The 20,986-nt window shown below is 42.8% G+C and overlaps 2 protein-coding genes and 1 long non-coding RNA gene across 10 annotated transcripts in view; 2 read left to right on the top strand and 1 right to left on the bottom strand.

Moving 5' to 3' along the window:
* The window catches only part of LOC110501300 (phospholipid-transporting ATPase IH), a 63,038-nt gene extending 52,072 nt beyond the window's left edge, over nucleotides 1-10,966 (top strand). The window contains 10 exon segments of the mRNA XM_090215351.1: nucleotides 102-247; nucleotides 482-541; nucleotides 660-787; nucleotides 953-1,088; nucleotides 1,628-1,651; nucleotides 6,101-6,166; nucleotides 6,564-6,667; nucleotides 6,767-6,932; nucleotides 10,538-10,766; nucleotides 10,769-10,966. Coding sequence (XP_090071477.1) covers nucleotides 102-247; nucleotides 482-541; nucleotides 660-787; nucleotides 953-1,088; nucleotides 1,628-1,651; nucleotides 6,101-6,166; nucleotides 6,564-6,667; nucleotides 6,767-6,932; nucleotides 10,538-10,766; nucleotides 10,769-10,821 — 1,112 coding nt within the window. The 3' untranslated portion in view covers nucleotides 10,822-10,966.
* Nucleotides 1-20,986, bottom strand: part of LOC149972793 (uncharacterized) — a 548,532-nt gene that overhangs the window by 245,179 nt on the left and 282,367 nt on the right. The gene's annotated exons all lie outside the window — the stretch shown is intronic.
* The window catches only part of LOC110501299 (guanine nucleotide exchange factor DBS), a 71,825-nt gene continuing 69,483 nt past the window's right edge, over nucleotides 18,645-20,986 (top strand). For 7 of the 8 annotated variants that reach the window (XM_090215343.1, XM_090215335.1, XM_090215338.1 and 4 more), the window contains exon 1: nucleotides 18,764-19,266. In XM_090215343.1, the coding sequence (XP_090071469.1) occupies nucleotides 19,188-19,266 (79 nt within the window). In that variant the 5' untranslated portion in view covers nucleotides 18,764-19,187. Of the gene's footprint in view, nucleotides 19,267-20,986 lie in introns of all 8 variants that reach the window. The other variant, XM_090215342.1, reaches the window with a different exon arrangement.

The following is a 20,986-nucleotide window of genomic DNA, read 5'->3' as shown; positions in this document are numbered from 1 at the left end:
CAGACATCTCGTTGGTGTCAAAACAGACACTAGATATTTAACAAAGACCTATTAGTATGAATGTTTTCCATCAATCAACCAATCCCTTTCTGTCTTCTAAGGCATCATGGGTAAGGAGGGGCGCCAGGCAGCGAGGAACAGTGACTACGCCATCCCAAAGTTCAAACACCTGAAGAAGATGCTGTTGGTGCACGGACACTTCTACTACATCCGCATCGCTGAGCTGGTGCAGTACTTCTTCTACAAGGTGAGCTTTACTACTCACACCAATACTGGGCATTTACTGGGCACACATTTCAATTGTTTAGTATTGAATGACACAACCCGGGACTTTGACACGACCTCAGCCTGGTACCTGTCCCAGAAGAGAGAGCCATTGGTTAGCCAAATGTCGAGGCACGAAGCTGCAAGCAGCTGAATGAGGAAACAATGTTTAGTCCTCCCTTTCTCACTTTGCTTCTCCCACTCTCTCGCTCTCCAGAATGTGTGCTTCATCTTCCCTCAGTTCCTCTATCAGTTCTTCTGTGGATTCTCTCAGCAGGTAGGTGCTCAGAATCATCCAAAATGACGGTTGCCTATAACGGTTGCCCGTCATGGTTGCCTGTTTTGTCATGTGTGGTCTGTATCTTTCTGACTGTGCTCTTTGTGTCCCTGTGCAGCCACTGTACGACACAGCCTACCTGACGCTGTACAACATCAGCTTCACCTCGCTGCCCATCCTCCTCTACAGCCTCATAGAGAAACACATCAGCATAGAGATGCTCAAGAGAGATCCCACTCTGTACAGGTCAGAGGAACATCCCACTAAAACTGTTTTGAAAGACGATATAATTCCCACACAGAAAAAAAGGTTTGAACCAATTATATTGTTTTTGTTTGAAACATTCTCTCTTTATCTCCCCTCCTCGCTCTCTCCCCCTCCCCCCCATTTCCCGCTCTCTTTCCGTCTCAGGGACGTAGCTAAGAACGCTCTGCTGCGCTGGCCCGTGTTCCTCTACTGGACGTGCCTGGGCTTGTTCAACGCCTGTATCTTCTTCTTTGGTGCCTACTTCCTGTTCGACAACACCACCTTCACCAGTAACGGACAGGTGAGCCCTGGCAACCGTCTCCACTGCAACCGGGGCAGAGCGCCGTTGTCAAGGACCAGTTGACATGTTGCTCCTAACCACAGATCGAGGATCAGATGACCAAACCCCAAATCATAAGCATTGACCATTAGCTGGGTGCCATTTTGCGATTCACTCACAGTGACGGTTGATAGAACAACCATCCATCTACATGTGATTGTCCCATAACACCAGACGTTGAAACGGGAGTAATACAATGTGGTCAGGTTCAGGTTATCTATGGGTAAGTTAAGGTCAGGTTGTGGTTAATTTGTGTTCGGAGTGCAGATGGAAACACAGTGGTCTTCTTTAGCTTGACAGCCATCAGGACTCCATTCATATGGACACTGCAATAGCATCTTTCTCTGTACTGTTGATTTATGTCATTACTGTTTTGTATTGCCTTTGGTCCTGTTTTTTTTTTTTTAAGTTGAAACATCCTGGAATCCATTTACTCTTTGTCCTGATTATTTTCTCTTCTTCTGCTTCTACTTTATTTGACTTCACTTCCTGTTCCTCAGCTTATGACCACCAACACACAGATGGTAAGCCTGTCTCTCTCCCTCTCTCTCTCTCTCTGTGTCTCTTATCTATCATGTTCTTTTAGCTTCTGTTGGTTTTTAGTTATGAGTTTAGCTTTGAGCTTTACCGTTTCATTTCGAAACATCCATCCATCCCCACCTCCGACATCCACCTCATTCTGCCTGTAGTTGTTTAGTTCCACATCTCTAGAGCGCATCTACCCAGTCCAACACCTGACCTCACTAGCTCCACTCTACTAATACAGATACACTAGTCACTCCCCCACATTATCCTTTATCTGTTGGTAGTGTATTTAACTGTGTGTGTGTGAGAGTGCATATGTGCTCAGTAGTTGTACGTCATAGACGATGCATTTTGTCAAAAAAGCAGACACTCTGCTGTTCATTCTAGCTGCACTGTCTTGGAAGGTGCCCTCTTTCACCCAAACAATGTATGTTCACATTGTCTAGTATTTGTAGAAGATATATTTATTGTACAGAGATACATTTCTAGTTGTCAAGCTCCTTGGGTAGGGACATGATTATGTTGATTAGGCTAGTGAGATGAGGAGGAGGGGGTAGTCAGGGATGACGATATGGGGGTTCCAACTCCTCCACTATGCTAATGAAACACATCCTTTCTCACTCTACCTCTTCCTACATCTCTCTTGATCTCTCTGATTACGTCTTCTCCGTCTCTTTCTCTATGGCGTTCTCCTTCTCTCCAAACTCTCCCTCTTGCTCTCCCTCTCTTCATCTGACTCTCCCTCAATCCATCTTGCTCTCCTGTCTCCCGCACTCTTCCTCCTGATCCTTCCCGATGGCAGCTTTGACAGTCATCTGTGTGGAGAGACCACACACACAGAGAGGGGGATGACTAAGGAACAAATGCGTTGATTTGCTCTATTTTTAGCACTATATTTTGCATTCTGCTTTTGCTTTCAAGGTTATTTACCATAATTGGTCTCATTATGCATACAGTGCCTTGGGAAAGTATTCAGACCCCTTGACTATTTCCACATTTTGTTACGTTACAGCCTTATTCTAAAATGGATTAAATAAATAAAAATATCAGCAATCTACACACAATTACCCCATAACGACAAAGCGAAAACAGGTTTTGCAAATGTATAAAAAAAAACGGATAATATTCAGACCCTTTGCTATGAGACTCAAAATTGATCTGGGGAAGGGTACCAAAACATTTCTGCAGCATTGAAGATCCCTAAGAACACAGTGGCCTCCATCATTCTTAAATGGAAGAAGTTTGGAACCACCAAGACTCTTCCGAGAGCTGACCGCCCAGCCAAACTGAGCAATCACGCTGATAGAACTCTAGATAACCATCTCTGCAGCACTCCACCAATCAGGCCTTCATGGTAGACGTAAGCCACTCCACAATAAAAGGCACATGACAGCCCGCTTTGAGTTTGCTAAAAGGCACCTAAAGACTCTCAGACCATGAGAAACAAGATTCTCTGGTCTGATGAAACCAAGATTGAATTATTTGGCCTGAATGCCAAGCGTCACATCTGGAGGAAACCTGGCACCATCCCTACGGTGAAGCATGGTGGTGGCAGCATCATGCTGTGGGTGTTTTCTTCAGTGACAGGGACTGGGGGACTGGGAGACTAGTCAGGATCGAGCGAAAGATGAACTGAGCAAAGTACAGAGATCTTTGAGGAGAACCTGCTCCAGAGCACTCAGGACAATCAGACTGGGGGGGGGAAGGTTAACTTTCCAACAGGATAACAACCGTAAGCACACAGCCAAGACAGCGCAGGAGTGGCTTCAGGATAAGTCTCAATGTCCTTGAGTGGCCCAGCCAGAGCCCGGACTTGAACCCAATCGAACATCTCTGGAGAGACCTGAAAATAGCTGTGCAACAATGCTCCCCATCCAACCTGACAGAGCTTGAGAGGATCTGCAGAGAAGAATGGGAGAAACTCCCCAAATACAGGTGTGCCAAGCTTGTAGAATCATACCCAAAAAGACTTGACTCTGTAATCGCTGTTTTCAAAGGTGCTTCAACAAAGTACTGAGTAAAGGGTCTGAAATAGTTATGTAAATGTGATATTTCAGTTTTTTTTTCATAATTGGGTATTGTGTGTAGTTTAAGGGAAAACAACAATTTAATCCATTTTAGAAAAGGCTGTAACGTAACAAGATGTGGACGAAGTCACAAGAAGACCACACATTTTCTATGTGATTGAGGTCAGGGCTTTGTGATTGCCACTCCAATACCTTGACTTTGTTGTCCTTAAGCCATTTTCCACAACTTTGGAAGCATGCTTGGGGTCATTGTACATTTGGAAGACCCATTTGCGACCAAGGTTTAACTTCCTCTTGAGATGTTGCTTCAATATATCCACATCATTTTCCTGCCTCATTATGCCATCTATTTTGTGAAGTGCACCAGTCCCTCCTGCAGCAAAACACCCCCACAACATGATGCTGCCACCCCACAACATGATGCTGCCACCCCCGTGCTTCACGGTTGGGATGGTGTTCTTCGGCTTGCAAGCTTCCCCCTTTTTCCTCCAAACATAACAATGGTCATTATGGCCAAACAGTTCTATTTTTGTTTCATCAGACCAGAGGACATTTCTCCAAAAAGTACAATCTTTGTCCCCATGTGCAGTTGCAAACCGTAGTCTAGCTTTTTTATGGCGGTTTTTGAGCAGTGGCTTCTTCCTTGCTGAGTGGACTTTCAGGTTATGTCGATATAGGACTCGTTTTACTGTGGATATAGACACTTTTGTACCTGTTTCCTCCAGCATCTTCACAAGGTCCATTGCTGTTGTTCTGGGATTGATTTGCACTTTTCGCACCAAAGTATGTTAATCTCTAGGAGACAGAACGCCTCTCCTTCCTGAACGGTATGACGGCTGCGTTGTCCCATGGTGTTTATACTTGTGTACTATTGTTTGTACGGATGAACGTGGTACCTTCAGGCGTTTGGAAATTGCTCCCAAGGATGAACCCAACTTGTGGAGGTCTACAACTTTTTTTCTGAGGTCTTGGCTGATTTCTTTTGATATTCCCATGATGTCAAGCAAAGAGGCACTGAGTTCAAACCCCCGAGCTGACAAGGTACAAATCTATCTGCCCCTGAACAGTTAACCCACTGTTCCTAGGCCGTCATTGAAAATAAGAATTTGTTCTTAACTGACTTGCCTAGTTAAATAAAGGTAAAAATAATAATAATACATCCACAGGTACACCTCCAATTGACTCAAATGATGTCAGAAGCTTCTAAACCCATGACATAATTTTCCAGGCACAGTCAACTTCTGACCCAGTGGAATTGTGATACAGTGAATTATAAGTGAAATAATCTGTCTGTGAACAATTGTTGCAAAAATTACATGCCAAAACTATAGTTTGTTAACAAGAAATTTGTGGAGTGGTTGAAAAACGAGTTTTAATGAAGCCAACCTAAGTGTATGTAAACTTCCGACTTCTGGGAAGTCCTCTGGGAGGGGGAGAGAATTAGAGGGAGCATACTTAAATTCACAAAGGACACCAGATAAAACAGGAGAATTACACCAGATATAACAGACTGATCCTAGCCCCCCGGCACAGACTATGGCAGCATAGATGCTGGAGATTGAGACCGGTGGGTCGGGGAACACTGTGGCCTGTCCGACAATACCCCCGGACAGGGCCAACCAGGCATGATATGACCCCAGCCACTTTGCCAACGCACAGCCCCCACACCACTAGAGGGATATCAACAGACCACCAACTTACTATCCTGAGACAAGGCTGAGTATAGCCCACAAAGATCTCCACCGCACGAGACCAAGAAGGCACAAAACTGGACAGGAAGATCACGTCTGTGACTCCACCCGCTCAAGTGACGCACCCCTCCTAGGGACGGCATGGAAGACCACTAGTAAGCCAGTGACTCAGCCCCCGTAACAGGGTCAGAGGCAGACAATCCCAGTGGAGAGAGAGGTGCCGGCCAGGCAGAGACAGCAAGAAAAATATATACTGCAGTTACTTACCAAGAAGATTGTGAATGTTGCTGAGTGACCGAGATACAGTTTGTTCTTGAATCTGCTTCAAAATATATGGCTAGAAAATGGCAGTCTAGCAATGATTTAATGACCAATTTGACAAAGCTGGAAGAATTTTGAAAATAATAATGGGCAAATATTGTACAATCCAGGTGTGCAAAGCTCTTAAAGACTTACCCAGAAAGTCCGTTGCTAGTCCCAGCACTAAAATGCAGGTGAAATTGACATTGCTTGTTTAAGTGTCAAACAGTACAGGGTTTAGGGTTGTAATACAGTCATTATAGATGGTGCTCTGTGTTGAATAATGGTTTTAAAGAAGTCAATGGTTTCAACTGATGTCTCCCTGGAAAACAGATATTTTATCTCAATGGGATTCTGTATGTAGATAAAGGATGAAATGCAGCGTGATGATGTACTGTAGCAGACTGTTCCTCCTCTCTCTGTTCTCTAGATGTTTGGAAACTGGACCTTCGGGACTCTCGTCTTCACTGTGCTGGTGTTTACTGTCACGCTCAAGGTGGGTTAGTGTATGTGAGTGTTTTGTGAATCTGATAATAGTGGATTCCATAATCCCTTTGCACATGTGAATAGCCTGTGTGTGAGAGAAAATGGATCCAGTAGACTTGCTCATCGGTCGTTAGAGCTGTGTGCCCTGCAGGCGTGGCGATTGATAATGTGTGTGTATCCTGTGTGCCCTGCAGGCGTGGCGATTGATAATGTGTGTGTATCCTGTGTGCCCTGCAGGCGTGGCGATTGATAATGTGTGTGTATCCTGTGTGCCCTGCAGGCGTGGCGATTGATAATGTGTGTGTATCCTGTGTGCCCTGCAGGCGTGGCGATTGATAATGTGTGTGTATCCTGTGTGCCCTGCATGCGTGGCGATTGATAATGTGTGTGTATCCTGTGTGTTGCAGCTTGCCTTGGACACACACCACTGGACCTGGATCAACCACTTTGTCATCTGGGGCTCCCTGCTTTTCTATGTCATCTTCTCTCTGCTCTGGGGAGGCATCATCTGGTACGCCTCTCATTCTTACAACTAACTGATTCTTACGCTGTACATTATTAGTATCACTTAAACAGAAATAAAATAACTAGATGTCATCTCTCCCTCTAGGCCCTTCCTGAACTACCAGAGAATGTACTATGTGTTCATGCAGATGTTGTCCAGCGGTCCGGCCTGGCTCGGCATCATCCTTCTCATCGCGATCAGCCTGCTGCCTGATGTGGTCAAGAAGGTCCTCTGCAGGACCCTGTGGCCCACCGCCACCGAACGCGCACAGGTAGGAAGGACCGCAACTTGACCACATAAATAAGAGTGTACAAGTGAATTAAAGGGTTTATTCGTCTTCAGGAAGAATATGTTCAGTAGATAAGTACTGTAGGCCTACCTGTAAAATCACCAAAAGGTATCCAGGTATAGCTCCCTCTGATATGCCAGACAACTCATTTTACTGAGTTACATATAAGGAAATCATTCAATTGAAATTAATTGATTAGGCCCTAATCTATGGATTTCACATGACTGGGGAATACAGATATGCGTCACAGATACCTTAAAATAAAGTTAGACTGATTTTCTGTTCCACTTCCTATCTGGTGTGACCACTATTTGGCTCCTGCAGCGCAACACATCTCCTTAGCATTGAGTTGATCAGGCTTTTTATTGTGGCCTGTGGATTGTTATCCCACTTCTCTTCAATGTCTATGCGAGGTTGTTGGATATTGGTGGGAACTAAAACACGCTGTCATACACGTCGATCCAGAGCATTCCAAACATGTTTCAGGGTGACATGGCTGGTGAGTATGCAGGCCATGGAAGAACGGGGACATTTCCAGCTTCCAGGAATTGTGTACAGATCCTTACGACATGGGGCTGTGCATCATCATGCTGAAACATGAAGTGATGGCGGCAGATGAATGCCACAACAATGGGCCTCAGGATCTCGTCACGGTATCTCTGTGCATTCAAATTGCCATTGATAAAATGCAATTATGTTCATTGTCCGTAGCTTATGCTTGTCTATACCATAGTCCCACCGCCACCATAGGGCACTCTGTTTACAACGTTGACATCAGCAAATCGCTCACTCACATGACGCCGTACCTTGGATTAATCAGTGAAGACTTCTCCAGCATGCCAGTGGCCATCGAAGTTGAGCATTTGCCCACTGAAGTTGGTTAGGATGCTGAACTACAGTCAGGTCAAGACCCTGATGACAACGACCAGCACGCAGATGAGCTTCCCTTTCTGACAGTTTGTGCAGAAATTCAGTTGTCCAAACCCACAGTTTCATCAGCTGTCCGGGTGGCTGGTCTCAGACAATCCCACAGTTGAAGAAGCCAGATGTGAAACTCCTGGTCTGGCTTGGTTACACGTAGTCTGCGGTTGTGAGGCTGGTTAGATGTACTGCCAAATTCTCGAAAACCATGTTAGAGGCAGCTTATGGTAGAGAAATGAACATGCAATTTTCTGGCAACAGCTCTGGTGGACATTCCTGCAGTCAGCATGCCAATTGCATGCTCCCTTAAAACTTGAGACGTCTGTGGCATTGTGGTGTTTGACAAAACTGCACATTTTAAAGGGCCTTTTATTGTCCCCAGCACTATGTAATGATCATGCTGCTTAATCAGTTTCTTGATATGCCACACCTGCCAGGTGGGTGGATTATCTTGACAAAGGAGAAATGCTCACTAATAGGGATGTAAACACATTTTTGCATAAAATCTGAGAGAAATAAGGTTTCTGTGCGTATGGAAAATGTGTATTTCAGGTCATGAAACATGGGACCAACACTTTACATGTTGCGTTTATATTTTTGTTCAGTGTAGATTGACCCTCTGTTAACCCACACTGTATTGCTAAAACTCCTCCACCTTTCACCACCTATTATTACTACTTCCTGTCACAATTGCATAGGTGTGAGAAATGATTCCACCAAGCCTATCAGAAGGCAAGGTGAAGCAAATATCACATTGCTTATACCTATCCAATGCTTTCAGATCTGTAGCTAAATCTGACTGATTCCTTTCTACCCTCTCTTCCTTGCTTCCTAATCGCCCCCCTTCAATCTCTCCTGTCCGTCTCTATCTTTCTCTTTTACCCCACCCCTCCCTCTGTCTCCCTCCGCCCTCTGACCCCATCACCCTGGGCAATGGCAATGGCAGTCCAATCGCTCGTGCCTTACCGTGGAGCTATCCACCATCTTCGTGCTCACTCAGTCCGACAGCAGATTGAGTTTCTGATTGGCCGAGAGACTGCAGAAGAGGAGGAGGAGGTGACTCTTTTTAAACACTTTCGTCAATGTCACGTCAGTGTTCCACCGTCATTGAGTTACATCAGTTTCAACATTTAGCTCCCAACTTTCCAACGTCAATCACAATAGTGTTCCCATCCAGGGCTTCCATTTCTATGTCAAACAATTGAACTCAAGTGCCAGACAATACTGACATTCATACTGCTAAATATGCTACTGCTGATCAAGCTGATAACAAGCTCTAATCACTGATTTCATAACCTTATTAACCTATCACTAGCCTTCTGTTAGCATCTCGCTAGCTTTACAACCTCACCCAGTACCATACTCAGCCTGTCATTCTCATCATGTTCCTCTATGGATGCTATTCAAATGTAGCACAGTATGTATTGTATATTCATGTGTAAAATGTACGTTGATGTGTTATTCCATCCAAATGCTAACTTGCTAGTATGTGTGGCACACCGACGCTAGACTAATCTTCCGTGACAACAGACAGATTATTGCTAGCACTACACTGGGAAGTTGAAGGGCTATCATCATGTTAGTTACAGTGCAGTGGTTCACCGCATGTCTTCTATTCGGAACCGCCTCCTGGTTCCTGACCCCTTCTCACCCTTACTGTTTGCCCACAGAGGGTGAGGGCTGATGGCGTGCATGAGGGGAGTGTATCCCCGGCCACGGGCCCGGACCCCAGTCCTGTTGCTGGTGGTGGAGGCAGTGAGAGAGACATGCTTTGCCCTGCTAGGACCTGTGAGGGGGAAAGAGGAGGTGAAGGGGTGCGAGCTGCCAGGACTTATGACTCCATGATGTCACACAACCCTAACTACCTTCTCAGCCAGCCCCTAGACCACGCCCCCTCAGATGGTGAGGGCTGTTACGGTAACTGTGGGGTACATCTTGGTGGGTGATGGTTTACGCTTTGTGATTGGGAACATTTCATTTCCTGCTAGAGGCTCTTCACTGCTAGCTGGTTTTGGACAAATCACAACCATGGAATGAAACGCATGGGGCCTTCTGGGTGGTTTACGTGTGATGATTCTCTTCGAGTGCTTTAGGGTGGTTAGCCTGGAAGATCAGGGTGACTGGCTTGGGCTGGTACTGTATTGTAAACTCACTTGGGATACAGAGACATTTTCTGGCTTTCCTTCTGTCCTGCGGAGAGATGCTCTTAGGTAGCCTAATTTGTTCTTAACTGACATGCCTAGTTAAATAAAGATGACATAAATAAATAATTATAATAAAAGGTAAAGGTATTTTTATTGGATCACTCACATGCTGTCCGTGTCAACACAGGTTTCAGAGGCAATGCCACACATGCATTTTGTGCAAATAAATACATTTGGTATCTTAAACATGGAGATAAGGTTAAATACCATCAACTGGTATTAACATCAATGAAAACATTGGCATTGATGATTATTATTGAATACATTTGATTGAATAAAATCCCCAGGGCACATCAGTGTACTTTTGACCTCTGGTGTTGGAAAATGGTACTGCATGTATGTTAATCTTTCATTTTTATTGCATGCTGATCACCTGAATGTGAATTGAACATGAAACAGACCAGGGTATTTTCAGTAGGTCTTACCACTTCCTCTCTCTATTCCCTCCTTCCCTCTCTCCAGGACATTGACAAGCTGTTGCAGAGCAGTGTAGCAGAGTTGACCCCCGTGTCCTCTCGCCCTTCTGGCCCCTCCTCCAAACGGAAGAGCACTGACACCTCCCACCTTCACCTTGGGGTTCCAGGGCCCCGAACACTCCACAGGTCTGAGTTCTTCCCCCACAAACTTGTATTGTTCCACTGGGCTGATGGGGGTGGGGCAGACCTCCGCACCCTCAGCCTCTACGTGCTCCGTAAACTCGGGCTGGCTTTGCCTACTACCCACCAGGGCCAGAGACCTCTGTGTGACACGGACAGGCACACACACACAAACACAGGCTGATGTGTGAGCATACACAACGATGTGACCTAAATGTGACCTAAACCTACAAAGAATAGGGATTTGTGTTCCACTCATAAACAATGCATACACAAACGCTCACTAATTCTCACATACTCCTCGAACATGAAACATTTACCATGTGTCAGCCATTCGGAAGCGGATACGATTAGAGGCTTCCACATGCTTCAGTTCGGCTGGCGCCTTGCCGAGAATGTAACGAGTGCGCTTGCGTACTCCCTTAAGTCACTTGAAAAATCAATACAAAATGTATGTCCATTTTGAGATGCCGTAGCCAGCATACAATTCCTCAAAATAGTCAGAATTAATCTAAGAACTCGTGAAATTTTGACGCTTTTGCCGATGAGATCTTAAGTTGCGCAATTTACATCTAACTAAGATGTTTGGTGCAGTATTTATCAATGAAAAAATGTGCATGAAAATTAGTTGAATCACGTTGAATGACAACAAAGACTTTATTGAAGAATCCCTACTGGTGACCAATCGCCGACTTCGGCTACCGACTTCGGCTTGTGTCCCTGAACAGCTGCAAAAACTCTTCCCGAAGTCCAAAAGGATAAAAATGTCAGAAAATGTCATTATAATATATGCACGAACTGTTTCGGCTGGGAAGCATGCGGACACCTTTGACCTCCCAAGTTGCCTCCAATTGGTCCTGTCATAGTTCTATTTCAGTCTGGTCCTGATCCCAGTCCACACCACTACTCTACTACTGTGCTATTCTATTCTACTACTTTACTACTATATTCTACTCTACTACACTACTCAATTACTCTACTCTTCTGCTACTTTATTCTACTCTACTTTACTATACTACACTATTCTACTACTCCAAACTCTATTCTACTCTACTATACTCTATTCTACTACTCTATTCTGCTACTCTGCTACTATACTCTATTCTACTACTCTATTATTCTACTCTACTGCTATACTCTATTCTAATACTCTATTCTTCTACTCTACTACTATACTCTATTCTACTCTACTACTATACTCTATTCTACTCTACTACTATACTAATCTACTCTATTCTTCTACTCTACTACTATACTCTATTCTTCTACTCTAATAGTATACTCTATTCTACTCTAGTACTATACTATACTAATCTACTCTATTCATCTACTCTACTACTATACTCTATTCTACTCTACTACTATACTAATCTACTCTATTCTACTACTATACTGTATTCTACTCTACTAATCTACTCTATTCTACTACTATACTGTATTCTACTCTACTAATCTACTCTATTCTACTACTATACTGTATTCTACTCTACTAATCTACTGTATTCTACTCTACTAATCTACTCTACTCTACGAATCTACTCTACTCTACGAATCTATTCTACTCTACTAATCTGCTCTACTCTATTCTACTACTATACTCTATTCTACTACTATACTCTATTCTACTCTACTAATCTACTCTATTCTGTTCTACTAATCTACTCTACTCTATTCTACTACTATACTCTATTCTACTCAACTACTCTATTAATCTACTCTACTAATCTACTCTAGTCTACTCTACTTTACTATGATAATCTATTCTACCCCACTACCCTACTTTATGCTACTCTACTCTTCATATGAAAATACTTGAATCCAAAGGGTAAACTCTCACTGAACAAAAGGAGAAATTCTGTATTTGAATGTCCGTCTCTTCTACACAGTGAAATCATACTGTGTAACAATATCAAATTGACCGGCCTTTTCTGTTTCTATGTTATTTACTGTGTTTCTCTTGTTTTTAACTTTCTTTACTGTTTCTCCATTTTGCTCCTTTTGTTGAAATAACTGGTGTTGCTTTGCAAAATGTTCTGGGGAGAAAGATCTCTGTTATTCTGTTCGCGTGTGTGTCACGGTTTCCATTAGCCGGCAATTGCCAGGCTTTTGCCAATTTTTTTTTAAAGAAAAGCCCATAAGTTAATAAAGCTGTTCCATGCCAAAATGAACAGGATTTTAAAAAATCCCATTGCAAAATAATGCTTTTTATTCATTGACGTTAATACCAGTTGATGGAAATACATTTGACCATCATGCTTATTGGTCTATAGGTTAATTTGTATAATATAGTGGAATTAAATTGACCTGTGTATTTTTGTTAGTCATCATGTATCTAATTTATCCAACACAACTATCACATGTGCACAGCATACAGAGCCTATTTTGAGGGGGATTTGTCCTGCAGCTCCTCAGCTGGTTGCTGCTGGAGTAAAACATGTGCTTTTATAAACCCATTCATTGCGCAACAATTCTAAATTAAATCATATGTTGGGGAAAAAAAAAGAAAGAGCTACTATTTTTATTTCTCAACTGATAATTGAAGCGTGACTCCCATTCACCATTCCAGTGCAGGCAACATGCTATCAGCGCATCACCCACCACTTTACAATGTGAGCTGGAGGCAGTATGCATTTTGAAAACATACTTCATTGTTTGAAACCTGAATATTTTATTTCATATTCAGAGGCATGTCTTACGTTGCTTCAAAGTAGCCTGTCGGCAAAATCCAAACATGGAAACGTGGAGGAAATTAAGTTTGGGGAAGCTTACAATTTATCCTACAATTTCTACAGTTCTGCGTACCAGTTATGATTTTTATGTAAGTATTTTCATGGAACAGTTTCATTTAAAACCTTGTTGTTTTTCAAAATCATTTTCACATGGTTGTGAAATGTGAATTAAAATGATCTAAAAGTCAGCTTATGGGAGACCACCAGCCTCTGTCATATGAACATATTAATACACCGTGATCCATTAGCGACTAAATTATTGAGCACATGGAACTCATAGCCTATAGGCCAATGCAGCAGTAGGCCTATAACTTCCATTGCTCTTTCACACGAGGATTGGTGATTATCGAGGCGGCGACTGTTGGAAAGACTTTTCAAAAAGTTTACTGTGAGGAACTATAGTCTTAATATATTATTATTTTCAATGGATGTTAAAAAAACACTTTCCTACATTTCCTGCACAGCAGGCCAGGTACTTCTATGCACAGAGAAACCAGAAACAATACTCCCTCAACATTATCAGGACAGAGAAACCAGACACATGCTCAGGCGCGCGCTCCCTCAACATTATCAGGACAGAGAAACCAGAGACATGCTCAGGCTCGCGCTCCCTAAACATTATCAGGACAGAGAAACCAGACACATGCTCAGGCGCACGCTCCCTCAACATTATCAGGACAGAGAAACCAGACACATGCTCAGGAGCGTGCTCCCTCAACATTATCAGGACAGAGAAACCAGACACATGCTCAGGAGCGTGCTCCCTCAACATTATCAGGACAGAGAAACCAGACACATGCTCATTGCGCACATGGAGCACTCCAAATAAACAACAATGCAAATATTGACAAATCTCATAAATGATGGTTATGAAACAAACCAAAACTTGTTTCTCACAAGTATAGCAGGTTGTGAACTCTGCAAACAATGTTTCCACTCTGAGAATGAGAATGGTAAATGACTGTAAGTAATACAATCATTAACAGAAATTAATGTAAACCAATTATGAGGATTATCGGTACTTTTACTACTGGTGACATATGTCATGGAGAATTGAACAATTCACACAGTGAAACAATGAATGCTCAAGAATTGGCAGGAGACAGCTGAGCGATTCTGGAGAGAGACTCACCAATATCTTCGCCCCTTGTCTCAACATTTTAAATTATACTCAAGACACGATCTTCTCACATTTTATATGCTTTTGACTGACAGCTGCAACTCGATAATCAGCTAGGCCTATTTTCAAGCTCGCTGCCCAAATTGCTGGCTTCCCAAATAGGCGTAGTCTACGGCCTATGAGCTTGTGATCTGAAATAATCCACAGCAATTTTTTAAAAGAAGCTAATGTTTCCGGCGCCACATTTTCCTAACAGAAACCTTGGGGGGATACCTCTACCTTAATATAACAATAACAGCAGGCTAGGAGCCAAATGAGAATAATGGAATTGTATAACTCTCACTCTAGTGGTGTATCTATCTATTCTAAATCAAATAACATTTATTTACAAAGCACTTTTTACATCAGCAGATGTCACAAAGTGCTGTACAGAAACTAAAACCCCAAACGGCAATCAGTGCAGATGTAGAAGCACAGTGGCCAGGAACAACTCCCTAGGAAGAAGCCTAGAGAGGAACCAGGCTCTAAGGGTTGGCCAGTCCTCTTCTGGCTGTGCCGGGTGGAGATTATAACAGAGAGAGGGTCCAAAACAGCAGGTCCGGTACCTCGCACGTTTGGTGAACCGGTCATGGTTCTATAAAGCCTTCCACATATATCAGTATATTTATAACCCATTCCTAATCTTCCATAATATCCCCTAGTTCGCAGTGCACCTGTGTACATTTGAAAGCATTGAATAGGTGTATGTAGTATGGTGAAAATTCCACCAAGCCTTTCAAGGGACAAGATGGAGCTACTAGCATAGATGTACACAAGGGCCTGGGGGATGGGAGGTTAGTGGTCCATTTGGGATTGGGCAAGAGGGGATAGAAGAGGATCAGAAGAGGGATGTAAAATACAAGCCACCCTGCCTTAATCCACAATCTCTCATCTCCACTGGTATAGATGTACTGTGTACCGCCAACTGGAGCTGTGCAACTTGTTCAGTGGCTGGTGAGTGTGGGAACTGGCCTGACCTGTGTGTGTGATGGAGCATCTTCCATTTCTCCATGTGCCCTCACTCTTATTGTCAGTGTTCTTTTCTTTCTCTTCATTGTTTATCTCTCAACCCCCCCCCCCCTCCCCCACACACACACACACACACAGACACACACATACACAACGTGTCTCATACCCATCATCTATCATACTCCTGCATAGTGGAGGTGTCATAATACCCATAAAACCTAGCGGTCAAATAGGGAAATGGTTCCAATCGTTTTTCCACCATTCATTTCTCCCATAGGGGAACATGTAGTCTTACCCTGGCGTGATGTGTTGATAACCATGTAAATCTCTCTGACAGACAAGGTGACTTGTATCAATATATTTGGCTCCATTTACTTTGATTCGAAAATGCTAATTAGCATCAAAATAGGCATGTAAGACTATAAATCCCGGCAAGCTCTTGCACGTCATCTCTAGCTGACACCTTTGCTAACAGGTTTTGTCAATGTAAAACTTGCACAAGACCGTTCACAGAATTGTCAATTTAAAGAAATGTTGCCAATTTATTCATTACCAATTTAGTTAACATGAGGTAGTTAATTTTTTACTTTGATTCAGTAGTCTTGTCCAGATCATCATGACATTGGTAGTTCTTTATGATAGCTGCTAATGTGGCTAACTAGTGTTAGTGTATTGATAAGTCACCTTGTCTGAGAGAGATTTACACGGTTATCAAACCATCCCGCCAGGGTAAGCCCACGCCAAACACAGTGCTTATTTGAAGTGTTTCTAAAATCCACTATGATTGGAACCATTTCCTTGTTTGACCTTTAGGTTTTATGGGATATTATGAATCATACTGTAGTACTCTATAAACTCTTTCTACTCACTCAGGCCACCATGTGGCCATACACTGTAACAGCACTCTGTTTGGGTCAGACAGAAAGCTATGGTAGGTAGCTATGCCCTGCACACAGGCTGATGGGGTTATTTCATGGATGTTTCCATGACTGGTCAGTGTTGCTTGCGTTATGTTTGTTGTCTAAAGATGATGTATTCTCTGTTATGCAAAGGTTCTTGTCTCTATTCCTAGTATGATATGTCTTAATCGCGTTGTGTTATGACTATTTATACATGTTTGGTTATCAAATGAGGTATTTTATATGGTATATTATGAATGTAGGTTGTTTATCATGTATGGATGTAAATTCAACTAATAGAGGTATCTATGTATAAATGGGGTATGGTTTGGAGACTTGAATCGAACAGCGGTGTCACAAACAAATCCATCTTTCTAGAATGTCATATAAATGATATAAATGACAGATGGTTTGCCACATCCTCTATATAGTAGATTGTAAGATTGTGATTTACTGAATATATTTTCCAAATTTCTAACATGTAAAAGTATGAGGTGAAACGTCTGCCTTTGTCCAAAGCTCGTCTGTGGTGTAAGTGAGTGACTGAAATTCATTGGATCGTCAGCATCTTTGTATGTTTATATGTCTGCTGAGTGCTGATACACACACACACACACACACACACACACACACACACACACACACACACACACACAACAAATATCTATAGGCCTGTATATCTTCTGTCACAACTCTCTCCTTTTGGGGATTTTGTTAAAGGTCTGAGTTCAGGTTTTTTGTTTGTTTGTGTTATGACTCGAAGCCTTCGGTTGGGCTTACTGACATGGATTGCAAAGGTGTTATCGTGCATGTCATATAGCCACTGTAAAGAGTATTTGGTCATGTTTTTATGGAAGTCATGCATTGTCTGATGTTCTTATCATTACTAGAGGCTAGCCAAAATACAATGTAGCTGGAACACTAAGGCAGGTGGTTATGGGGAGAGTATTCACTGTTTGTTACTCATTGGATGAGAGGTCAAATCATCACGTTGTCACTTATTATTATTATTATTATTATTAGTAGTATTACATGTTATTGAAAATATATATCAATCAAAATATATATTCTATTGATACTTTTGTATCCAGGGGAGAAGATTCTATTTTAACTCTATTTATTTAGATATTGCTTTCGTTTTTGGAACAGACAAAATTAAAAAGTAGACCCACAGAATTAACACACTGAAGACTTTAAAAGTAAATGAAACACACAGCACTTTGTACACCTCAGATCCCTCAAAATAAGGTTTACTACTGTAAGTGCACTGAGTTTTTATAAATCGGCTAGTCACCCACAGAGATTATATTTCTACAAGTCACTCATCTCCTAAACTCTTTTCTATTTAACTTTTTTGTTTTAAATATCATAGTGAGAGAAAAAAGTATGACCAACTTGATTAGTCAATGAAGATTTGGGACTTCTGTCTCTATCTCTCTCTATCTCTCTCTCTCTCTCTCTCATTGGTTAACCACACCAGCCTTGTGACTGTTGTTGACCAGAATGTCCACTGCTTTTATAAACGTTATTATCAGCACAACTTTAGGTGCTCTCACCATACTGCTCCTGGACTACTGTACTGTGCCCTCAAAGGCAAACGGTATTCTGCGTAACATACAAACCTACAATGTTTGTATCCGTGAGCAGTTTTCGTGCTTGTTTTTCTACAAAGATTTAAAATTAATTTTGTTGACATTTTGCCAGCCTATCTGTAGCGAATGAGGACAAAGCTCTGTACTGTCATTCTGCTTGTAATAAAGACATTGTTTAACACACCGGTTTGTCAGACTCCATCCTGTCATCCTGTATGTCACAGTAGCTGCATTGTTATTGGAGGATATATATGACCTGACTAAGTTGAGCGGGCCCAGTGTTCTGGCCCATTGTGCTGGCCCAGTGCACCACAGTAATGTGTTGTAATGGCACAGGATGACCACATGGTTGTGATGGAGGACAGCTAATCTCAGAGCCCACATAGAAAACAACCACAAATAATGAATGATAACAGCAAGTGATAACCATCATGCTGTTAATGAGGATGAGGTAAACCTTAATGTTCTTCTCTTACATTTTCTCTACCCCTCCCCCCTCACTCTCTCCATCTATTGCAGTCATGTCCTTTCTCAGAGCTGCAGGGAGACTTTAAATCAAACTGACCTCTCTCCTTGTTGTGACTGCAGTCAAGCCTCAGTCCTATCAGTTGTGTCTGTGATGTGTATGAGTCTGCAAAAATCTGACTTGGCGGCAATCCCCCTCCTCTCCCCTCCTCTCTAGGTCTGCGTTGTGTGTGTGCATGCAGTGCATCTGTGAGCCAGCCCCCTCTTTTCCTCCTCTCCAGTGCCGACATCCTCCACTCTGCATCTCTCTGTCACTGCAGCTGGGGACATCTGCTTCCATCGCAGCTTCAGCATCCTCCCCATCTCCTCTGCAGCCAGCATCCTATCTCTTCTCTAAAACATTACTCTCTTCTCTCCTTTCTGCAGCACCCCTCTCTCCACTCACATCCTCCACACCATCTGTAGTGCGAGCCAGCCAGGCAAGCCCCCCCCCCAGTAGCATCCTTACCCTGGGCTAGTGACTGTGCAGTCTCCCCCCTCTTGCCTCTTCTCCCCTGGGATAAGCAGCTACGCCAGTCCCTCTCTCCCTCCACCACAGCATCGGCTGTCTGAAGCACCAGGGAGACAGTCAAGCAGGCTCAATCTCTCTCCAGCCACGGCGTCCCTTTTCTGGTTAACAGGACTCCCGTTCCCCCTCCTGAGGATGATCCTGTGGATGAAGACGGAGGAGATGGCTCTAGGAACGATGCTGGAGAGTCTCCGACTGGTCACCCAAAACATAGGTGTGTATCAACAGCATCGCTAACAATAGAAATCTGAGTAACATACAGGAGGTACTGTTGTTAAGAAAGATTTTTCTGAAATGTACAGCCAAAACGTAGGTAACAAGAGCATGACCAGCCAAAACCTAGGTAACAAGAGCATGACCAGCCAAAACCTAGGTAACAAGAGCATGACCAGCCAAAACCTAGGTAACAAGAGCATGACCAGCCAAAACCTAGGTAACAAGAGCATGACCAGCCAAAACCTAGGTAACAAGAGCATGCTCATTTTAAACACGTCTGAGAAGATAGTGTCGCCTTACCCAACAGTATGACTATTAAAACATTGCTATATGTGGCGTAGTTGTACACTAATTGGTTTGTATGTTATCCTTGTCAATGACCGACCCATCACTGGTATGGGAGGACACTTAGCTATGTTCTGTGAAGCTGTGTTTTGGAGCTGAAAGGTAACATGTTTTTGTGTATGCAGTGTGATATCGACCGAAGTCATCGGCACCTCTGCAGGGGGATGTAACGACTCTGGAATTGGCTTGGTTTTTCCTGCCTGTTGTCATGGGGTGACGTCATGTCTTTACATGTATTTGTTTTAGTGTCAGTACCCGTGCAGCTCTAGAATACTTTGGTTGATAAGTTTAGATCAAATGATAGAGAAGATAGACACATAGAGGATTTTCTCTAACATAACCACCATACCTGTTGTATTACATGGTTACTACTGTATTACAATAACCATGTCAAATAGGACTCAAACATGGGTGTAAACAGAAGATTGTATTCTGTTTCTTTCACCACTATCCTGAAGTTAACAACAGTAAATGTGTAGGTCTGTAACAGGAGACCAGGTGGCCCAGAACATGTTACTTCACGTCTATATCTCTCATCATCTCTCCTGACTTCGAGTTACACATAACATCTCCTCTGTCACTGACATTCCTTCCTACCGTAGCCATGTTTTTACTATATGTCATGTATGTGTAAAAATGGTTTTGGTCATAATGTATATCCATCATACATTTCTACTGTCTTTTGGTGCAGGGTTTACACACAGATTGCAAACATGAACTGTTGCTGTGAGTGTTCTAAGCCTGGTTGTCATGGAGTTTAAAAGATGGTGGGCTATATCAGTTGTGCATTTTATGTGTATTATGGACATCATGTACTTACATATACATAATATCAGGTATTATCTATTAGATATGATCCTCCCTAGCCACAGGATGTACTTATTAGATATGATCCTCCCTAGCCACAGGATATACTTACAGTGCATTGCGAAAGTAATGCCCCCTTGAACTTTGCGACCTTTTGCCACATTTCAGGCTTCAAACATAAAGATATAAAACTGTATTTTTTTGTGAAGAATCAACAACAAGTGGGACACAATCATGAAGTGGAACGACATTTATTGGATATTTCAAACTTTTTTAACAAATCAAAAACTGAAAAATTGGGCGTGCAAAATTATTCAGCCCCCTTAAGTTAATACTTTGTAGCGCCACCTTTTGCTGCGATTACAGCTGTAAGTCGCTTGGGGTATGTCTCTATCAGTTTTGCACATCGAGAGACTGACATTTTTTGCCATTCCTCCTTGCAAAACAGCTCGAGCTCAGTGAGGTTGGATGGAGAGCATTTGTGAACAGCAGTTTTCAGTTCTTTCCACAGATTCTCGATTGGATTCAGGTCTGGACTTTGACTTGGCCATTCTAACACCTGGATA

Source organism: Oncorhynchus mykiss, chromosome 22 (genome assembly GCF_057628025.1).
Source record: "Oncorhynchus mykiss isolate SJ-2025 chromosome 22, ASM5762802v1, whole genome shotgun sequence".
Taxonomy (NCBI): Eukaryota; Metazoa; Chordata; class Actinopteri; order Salmoniformes; family Salmonidae; genus Oncorhynchus; species Oncorhynchus mykiss.
This window is presented reverse-complemented; position numbering and strand designations above follow the sequence as displayed.